Here is a 9,191-nt window from a genome sequence, read left to right on the forward strand (position 1 = left end):
GAACGAAAAATCTCTAAAAACCAACTTACAAAAAGAATGCAAGTGCTTCAGGTTGAAGAAAATTACAGTTTATTTCGTAATTATATGTTTTCATGGACGAAAAATTAATACAAAATAAAAAATAGATTGAAAAAATAGCCATTAATTACAAACGAGACTCAAAACACCGGACCTTCAGCGCAGGAATTTTAGGGTGTCGCCGTTAAGCATTTAATAATTATTTAAAATAAATCTGTAGTTAAGGCAATAATAAAACTCTACTCGTAAATATCTCAAAAACTACTAAGTAATTGCCCTTATAATGATCTAGAAACCTGCAAAGTTTCAATTAAACCAATGACTCGAAGAACTTGCACTCTCCTCGTTAGTAGCAAACGCATCAATGATGTACATAATATTAAACATTATAATACACGTATATTAATCAAACAGGTTACATACTATTTCGCTCTTTGCTATCCATACTGTCATCTTTCCAGGACTCGTAAGAATACGGGATCAGAGCGCCATTACAGTCTAAGAAGGACATTGACAGAATACATCCCTTTAACTTAAACGTAGATCCATCTACGATAAACAGAATAATCATAGCATTACATTATACACATCTTCGTGTACAAAGAAATATCGTACTTATTTCATTATACGCAACACTTACTGCACGTAGAAACAACGACTAGATGAGCGTGTCGTTCTCCACGAGCAGGTGTATTAAATATCACCGTTTGTATAGATCCTAAAGATGTACCGATCCAAAGTGTTGGTACAGGACTGGTATCTTAAAAAATAGAATAAACCACGTTAACGAAAGTGTAAACGATATAAAGGAAAATTCCGTGAAAAATTCCTCGTGATCGACGTACCGCTCTTTTTCGTATAGGAATCTGCGAACGTAAGGCAGCTGATGGTTTCTGTGGTGATATTCTCGAGCGATGACATGCTCGAGCTTCTTGATCGTTGAAACGAACTGTCATATTTGTCTACCCGGCCAGCAGTCCCGAGAATAAATGGAAAATTAAATACCGAACGCGTAACGTTATCCTATATAAATTATGACGAGCATGCAACATCTATCACAGTAAACATCTCTGACAAAGTTAGCGTTTTCTAATGAAAGTCAACGAAAACCGCTAAGAGATTTGGTCAGAGTGTGAAAGAGAACTGAAAAAACGTTTCGTATAGTGACACTAATGACAAAGGATAGCGATAATTAGAACAACAATAATAATAATAACAGCGACAGCAACAACAACAACTATCATGACTAGTATCTCTCTTGATAGGACAGTTCACAGAGTAACATCTTTCATTCATTTCAACATTCACCAAGTCGATCCGATGTATCTATTCTGTCGCAGAATTGGTTAGGGTGCCACGCAAGAACGAAACGAAAAAAGGAAAATAGAGAACATTTGATTTGGAATTAAAAGATCAGTCAATCTTAAGCGAGTATATCACGGGCACTACGTGCCGGTTCGATCATGCGCAAATTACGTGTAACTAAATCAAGTCAACCACGTATAAATCCCACTTTCATTCCGTTTCACGTTGATCATCGTTGGATCGAAATTCGGTACTACATTTCAATGCTGTTAGTCACGTTAATAACTTTCATACTTGTCTCGGACCACTGGTAAACTGTATACGTAAAACGGCTGTAACATTTGTACAAATTTTAATCGTATAATCATATGGAACGCTTATAATTCAAATTTGCAACCGACGCGAGTCAAAGACACTTGACACGTAGCGTTTCTCGGAATTTTGCAAGATTGTGAGCAGTCTAACTTTGAGCAATCGAACGAGTCTAACCGATAAGTTAGATCAATTAAAAAGTGCAAGTTTAGGTAATTACTGTCATTCGAGATATAACTAAAAACTGGTTACCTTGACAATCTTAATCATCATCGATAGCAATTATCTTTTATTCGCGTTTAAATACAACCCTAGTTCAATTGATGGGAAAACATCATTCCGAAGCAAATCTTGCCTCTGCATAATATCGTAATATGCGTCTGTCGAGGAGATTTTGTGTTAACATCGTTAGCGAGTTGCATTACTAATCGTTTCCATAAAAATTATAGCACGTTAGGCACAATCCACACTCTCAAAGGCACTTCAAAGCTTGAACACAAAGGATGACCTGTTCTTAAAAATGAAAACATGAATTTTTAAATAACATAGACAATTCACGCTCTATATAAGGAGAAACGAAACGTTAGTAGCAAGAATATGATTATGCAATTTGCACTAAAAAGGCATTCTGCGACATCCCTGCGAATTCTACATTTCGAACGTACTCAGTATACATATACACGCGCGTATGCACAAGATTTCAATAAAAGTCCAAGCTGATCCACGATCCATTTCTTACTCATCTAGAACAACGCATAGAGTTAAATATTTACAAAAGATACGCGTATAATGGTATTTACAAGATTTTTCCTCCGATTTCCACGATTTGCTGTTACAACTGCGTATATGGATCTCGCGTAGATCTCGAATTATGATATATACACCCAGTCACAGGAATATTCGTCTCCCTCCGGTTACAAAATTCAAATGAAATATTCTTTTGCGACACAATTCTCAAAATCAGAAGAGAATTTCGAAGGTTTTTTAATATCCAATAAGTTCTCAAGTTGTATAGATTTGTCCACGGTGTAAAATTTTTGCAAACGTAAGAAATTAAACCGTTGCAGAATTTAATAAAATTATTTAACAATAAATTTAATAATTTAATAAAGTATTCGTATCATCGAAATTTGTTAGGTAAAATTTATCAGAAATCAGAATCAGGTATCCTCCGTGGAATTTCTATAACATGATTTTATAACATGGTTCAAGAACTGAAAAAATCCTCTTTTGAAATGGGATAATGAAGATACTTATTATAACGAATCGCAATAATAAGTAATTAATCATTATAATTATAATCATAATAACGACGATTTTTGACAGAAAGTATCGATATTTTTCATATTCAAGTAAATCTTTGTGTGAATTTTAAAATACTGAAGTTTCGAATTCATTTTCAGTTCGCGTAGCATTAAAACTTTGCACTCGATAAATAGGGAATTGGCAATTCGCTTTTTTTTGTACAAAAAAATCAATAACATCATTTTTTATAACTAAAATAACTTAACGAATAGAAGTATTTTATTTCAATATTTTGCGTATTTTTAATTTTTAATTTCATAATTTTGCTTTATATGATATTTTAGGAAACAGTGTACGAAGAAAATATTATATATCATTGATTTGTAGTAGTTTTGATTAATAAACAATTTTAATTATGAAAATTCATTTTTGAAATTTAACTTTATTTTTTGACTAGCCCTTTGTTTCGTATAACATGTATTCGCATAATGTAGAACGTTTTCAAAACCTAATAACGTTTTTATACAGAGGATACCTGTATTTACGAATTTACCGTGTCTTAATAATTAATTTCGTTAAATGTAATACATTCTCATTAACTCGTTGGCGTAGACTCAGTGACAATTGTATATTTCGAGTAAAATTTCGACAAATTCGTGGAAATTTATAAAAATGTTCAGTTAGAACATTTTTGATAAAAAAAAAAAATAAAGAAAATAAAAGATTGAAATATATATCACGTTTCATGCATTATTTATCTTTAGATCAAATTGTGACGAATCTGAACACTCATATCGACGTGCGTTACTTAGCATATTTCGTTTGTTCTATAAAAAAAAAAGACTTTTAATTTGCGACCACGAAGTGTAGCACGTTTCATTTTGATTTTGAAAACTGTTATGTTTTCCATTGGGCGATCATAACCATAACGTTGTGTTCTTTTGCTACGAAAACTGTTACATTTCAGTAGTATTTGAAAAATTTCACTGTATAGTAACATAGTTATTCTTAATGACCAAAAGTAGCACGTTTTGTTTCTAGTTATGAAAAATATAGCATTAAAAAATTCGTCAAACATTTTACTGGAAAAATTGAAAGATAAATGTTTGTAATTATTCCAACATTTGTAACTTGTGAACTTCTCAGTTATTCCACCAAATCTAAAACTAAAAATAAAGCTATTTTAAACATTTATCAATTTATTATGCATTCATCTACTTAAGATCATTGCTACTACGTCAAATATTCGTAAACTGAAGTGTCCCAATTTTCGTAGGACATATGAGTCATTCACGGGTCAAAATAATTAACTCCATTCTCTGAATGTTTTAAAACTTTTGTGTCAAAATACTTAAATTTGCATATTCAAAATAAATATCTATCTTTTATTACGCGAAGTTAATCGATTTACAAAATGAATGGCTCGTACGATATATGCTGCTCTTTTCTCAGTGTTCAAAATTTTATGAGATTCATGATGAATTATGAATCGTTATCGTTATCGCAGTGAATATCAAACACGCTACTTTGCGATTAAAATAATGCTATTTTTCTTAACACACGTTGATATGCACGTGATCGATGAATATAAAAACTCAGATGTACGTTATCGAATCTAAAAACTCGTAGAATTTAAATTCAAACTCACATCATTAGCAAATCTATAAACTGTCATATATTCATGTCATTGACAAATCTATTACATAACACCTCATATTCCATCCAATAATTCGGATCTAAAAACTCGTTTAACTCTTTAACTGCCACGCCAAAATCACATGTTTCCCTCAGGACACCACAGGAGTGCACCGCTAGATGCAAGATTAGTTCTATGCTTTGATGTTCTAATAAAAATTTTTAATTGTTCACTGGGGCATTTTTTATTTCAGAGTATCTCGATCCCTCGCACAATATTCAAAATGCACTAACTGTCAATTTTTATTCAATATAGTACAATGTAGTTTAACCACTTGCTCTACCAATAAACTCACGGTTGCGGTACCGTGCGCTACAGTATAACACGCTTAAGGTGTCACATTGGCGCCGCGAGATACTGTATCGATTTTGAAATATTTCCAAGATATCGATGACACTATGCGACGCCGTGCACTCTGCAACTGTAGCTCGAGAAATGAACGATCTGGTTGTTAGTCGACGTGCAGCCCACGTCATTTTTATTTCTACGATAAATGCCTATCGACGTGGTGTACACGTCGCTGGCGATTTTGGAACAAAAGCATCTTGACGTGCATGGCACGTCTTTCCACCACAAGTGGTTAAGCAGAAATGAGCATTGGTAGTCTTGAATGACTATCGCGGCAGTGGCTCGGCCCCACGGTACGGTTTACTCAAAACCACTCCGTCTACAATGGATTAAGTAAAGAAAATCACGATAAAGTACAGAGGTGTAGAAAAACGGAAATCTCCGTAACCGGTCAACATTCTGGCGACTAAACACGGAGATTTCCGTGATCGGTCGTCAACGTGTTAAAATTGGAATTTTTGGGTGAGAGAATTCTTTTGAAATATAGCGTTCGAATAGTTTCGTGAGTCTTTTGGTAAAACGTGTCTTTCTCAAAATGTGTCCGTTGGTAAAAGAACCAAAATATTCAACTGTGAGTCATCTAATGCGAACGAGTTAACAAAGATTTTGGAAATTGTATCGTAAAATAATAGCAATCGTTCGAACTCTGTTATCTCTCCAATAATCTAATTCGATATATTTATTTGATATATTTGCAATATATAGATACGAATATCTGCCTGTGACTGTATGTATACAAAATTCCAGTCGAATGTATCCAAATTTGTTTTCGAAAAATCTGTTTTGAGAAAATTTTCCATAAAATACATTCCCGTTTCTCTTCGCAACGAATTGACACCGTATCGATGTTAAGAAAACTACGATTTATCTTTATCAACATCCTGTGCATTCGATGGTTGATTAAGTGTACACTGAGCGGAAGAACGAACTCAATGTGTTATCATTAGGCAACATTTATTAGAAAAAGAAAAAGCCAACTGAAAAATGAGGCAGATAGATGGAAATCGATAGAGAACGCGGAAAAATATTTTTCGTCAGTGGTGCAGAGTGAGAATTAGATATCACGCAAACTGGATGATGTGCCGTCTTTGTGTTTTTTTAGAAAAAGTGGCTTGACCAAGAGCAAGTGAACAGATTGTTAAGAAAAAAAGATGTGATGCAGAGTAATAAAGTCTGCCGAAGTTATATATCCACACTCAAGTCAGCAAAAACCAGACAGTATTTATCAATCAGACATAGCGAAAAAGAGATACGATAACGAAGACCAATCCTGTAAGCAGCAATTTCTTATAAATCGCGACGTTGCTTCCGTGAATTTTATTTCAGTTTTTGGAAAAAAATGGCAATATTGATCTGTACGTAACTAAATATTATTAAAAATAGGGATTAAACTCTAATATTCCACGTATAACGAAGATTTCTCGTGACTCAAATCGAAATCGAAAATCGATATCACGATTGGGAATTACAAACTATAAAATGAAACCGAAATGTAACCACGATACGAATTTAAATAAAATAGAGAATAAACAATACGATATTTACATTTGATTTCGGACAAAATATTGGCAAAATATCGTATATACGTGTAAGGAGAGTTTCACCGAACGAAATCCGTATTCACGATTTTTTCCCAGGTTCTGATCAAAATCGCTCGGATCTGGAATACTCGATTGCTCGGAAAAGTAATGCTGTCCAAGAAACGCTGGTCTCCATTAATCGCATTGAACCTATCTTAGAAGAATCGCTCGATTAACAATGAAATCAAAGGAAGAACGAAACGAGGAAAAAAGCACTCAGAGAAGAATAGACTTGTCTCATTCAGTAACATAGAAAACAATCGATGATCTACATAAGTAGTATAGCAATTGTACGTATTAAAATGATAATTCATTGAATAATACTACCGAAGCTGTTATACTGTCTGGTGTTGGAGAGGATATTCTGGTAGTTGAAAGAAGCTTGCGGAGTGGTCGACGAATAGCTTCGTATCTCGGTGCTACGGTGACTAGAGAGTAACGAAGTCGTTGGAAAGTTGTTCAACGACGAAGAATCCAGCTCATAATGGTTGGTAGTGGTACTCAGACACTTCTGGAGCTTTCTTATACCCTGAGCACGAGACTGACGTGGCTCAACCGTAAGGGATTTGCGAGAACTCGCATTCGAGCTGGCGATATCGTCGTCGCCGCTATTCACGGTATTGCGAATACCCGACCGAGGGGTGCAGACACCACTAGCACTAGGTCCTCCACTACTTTCGCTATCGCAACCACCTTCACCAGTGTTACCACAGGGGCTACAGCTATTACTATCGGCGTTGTCACCTTTCTCACCGCAACCACTACCACCAACGACCACCGTACTTCTTCGCGTTACCGGCAACATGCACATCCCGTTCATCTACAAATGAGCGACAGATCATATGTGAAGAAAGTATGAAAGATGTGCTCGGGTAAGCAGTCTTAAATCCCACTTTCAAATTTTTGGTACCATCTTATGCAACAATTTCTTTGTTCATTGCTTTTTTCCGATCCATCGTTATCATTCGTCTTCTTGCCTTCTCGTATTGTAAACGTGTTAATTTTTTCTTTTTTTCTTTTTTTTTTTTCTCTTATCGTATCGTTTACGTTATTACGTTTCTTATGGCAGTGGATTTTTATTTTCAATTCATTCGTGATTGTTAAGACGTATTTGCGGTGTAGATAGAATTCAAGCTGTTTAATACTAGAACTAGCGAATCGGATGAAGGGATTATTGGTCGTTGGAGACTCTTTGTTTTTGCTGTTAACTAAAGCATGCGATAGGTTTTGGAATATGTTATCGATTATATTTCGGTTTGTATTTATTGATTTTATTGGTAATGTATCTCGGTAGTTCTAGTATTAAAAGGAAAAATAAAATTAAAACTGCTTGTTACCTAAACGAGTTTTACATGTTTCGAAGGAAAATAAGATATATTGTATTGCATGTGGAATAGTAATCCAAGTTTGCATGACAAATAATCCATAGCCTAAAAAAAATGTACATATGATATATAGTGAGAAAAGTGACATTCTTCGGAAATATTATTATAATTATTACAGCTAAAAATCATTTTCATGGTGATTGGTGCAAGTAAAAATATTAAACATTTTAAAAGGTCTTAAAAACTAGTTGGCAGCATGTGTAAAAAAGTTGCTTTGCATTTTATGCTTGTTATATATTCAATAGCATCCTATAATTTGCTTTTAATTAAGAAATACGATAATAAAAAATCATGAAATTTTGCAGCTTGTTTTTAAGCAAAAATTTTCGGCTAATATATACCTGTAGAGTCCACGTGATCTGAGAATCGCTATAATTTGGACGATTTTTAGTAAAGAAGTTTTAATAAATAGGCATAAAGTGCTAAAATGTCATAGTAAATATATGTAAATATGCATAAATTATTTGATAAATATATATGTACATATACTTCTATACGCCAGTTATTGAAGCAATAAATAAGAATATTTACTAGTCAAATGCTTGATAATTTAACATTAGAGTTACTAAACTAGATAAAATTTTAGTTAGTTACTGAAAACATATAAACGAATAAATTATTTTCATCGTATTGCAATTAATATCACCTATGTATATAATTACAGGTCAATCGTTCCTGTATTAAGAAAGAGCAACATAGAAAGCTATTATTGCATGAGAAGAATAATAAATGATTTCAATGTTCTATGCTTGATTTCATTTTCTCGAGGATTTTCAATTACATTTGAATACGAAATTAACGAGAACATTATCGTTTATTATTTTGTATTAAAATAGTTAGATTTTCTCTCTTTTTTTTTTAGTTCAGTTTAAATTAATTAGAGCTTGAAGATTTTCTTAATAATTACCCTACAGAATAATTATTAAGAAAAAATAAAAATTTGACACCATGATTAAATTGAAAGTTATATTTTCTATGACACTTTGACCTTTTGTTCCTACTTGTTGCAACTTCCCTGTTAATGAAATAATAATTTTTAGGTTCTCCATGTTTGATGACGTATTTTTAATACAACCGTGTATTTTTCATAATTGTTGGTCATTAAAGCCTAATAAAAAAATGTAAATTTTATGATCTGTTCGATAAAATGATTTACAAATATGTATTCTGCAGGCTTTCGTATTATTACATAAAATTTCCTTAATTCACAGTAAAAACCAATTAATCGAAGATTGATTTGCTTGCAATTAAATTCTTTTGAGATTTTCATTATTATTTATATATTTTTAAAATGAAATATTC

At 33.1% G+C, this 9,191-nt stretch overlaps 1 protein-coding gene across 1 annotated transcript in view; it reads right to left on the minus strand.

The window, feature by feature from the left end:
• LOC108550886 (syntaxin-binding protein 5-like) overlaps window positions 1-9,191 on the minus strand; it is a 78,164-nt gene that overhangs the window by 19,475 nt on the left and 49,498 nt on the right. The window contains 3 exon segments of the mRNA XM_017904786.1: window positions 442-567; window positions 659-778; window positions 864-980. Coding sequence (XP_017760275.1) covers window positions 442-567; window positions 659-778; window positions 864-980 — 363 coding nt within the window.

Source organism: Eufriesea mexicana, unplaced genomic scaffold (assembly GCF_001483705.2).
Source record: "Eufriesea mexicana isolate 0111107269 unplaced genomic scaffold, ASM148370v2 scaffold3380, whole genome shotgun sequence".
Lineage (NCBI taxonomy): Eukaryota > Metazoa > Arthropoda > Insecta > Hymenoptera > Apidae > Eufriesea > Eufriesea mexicana.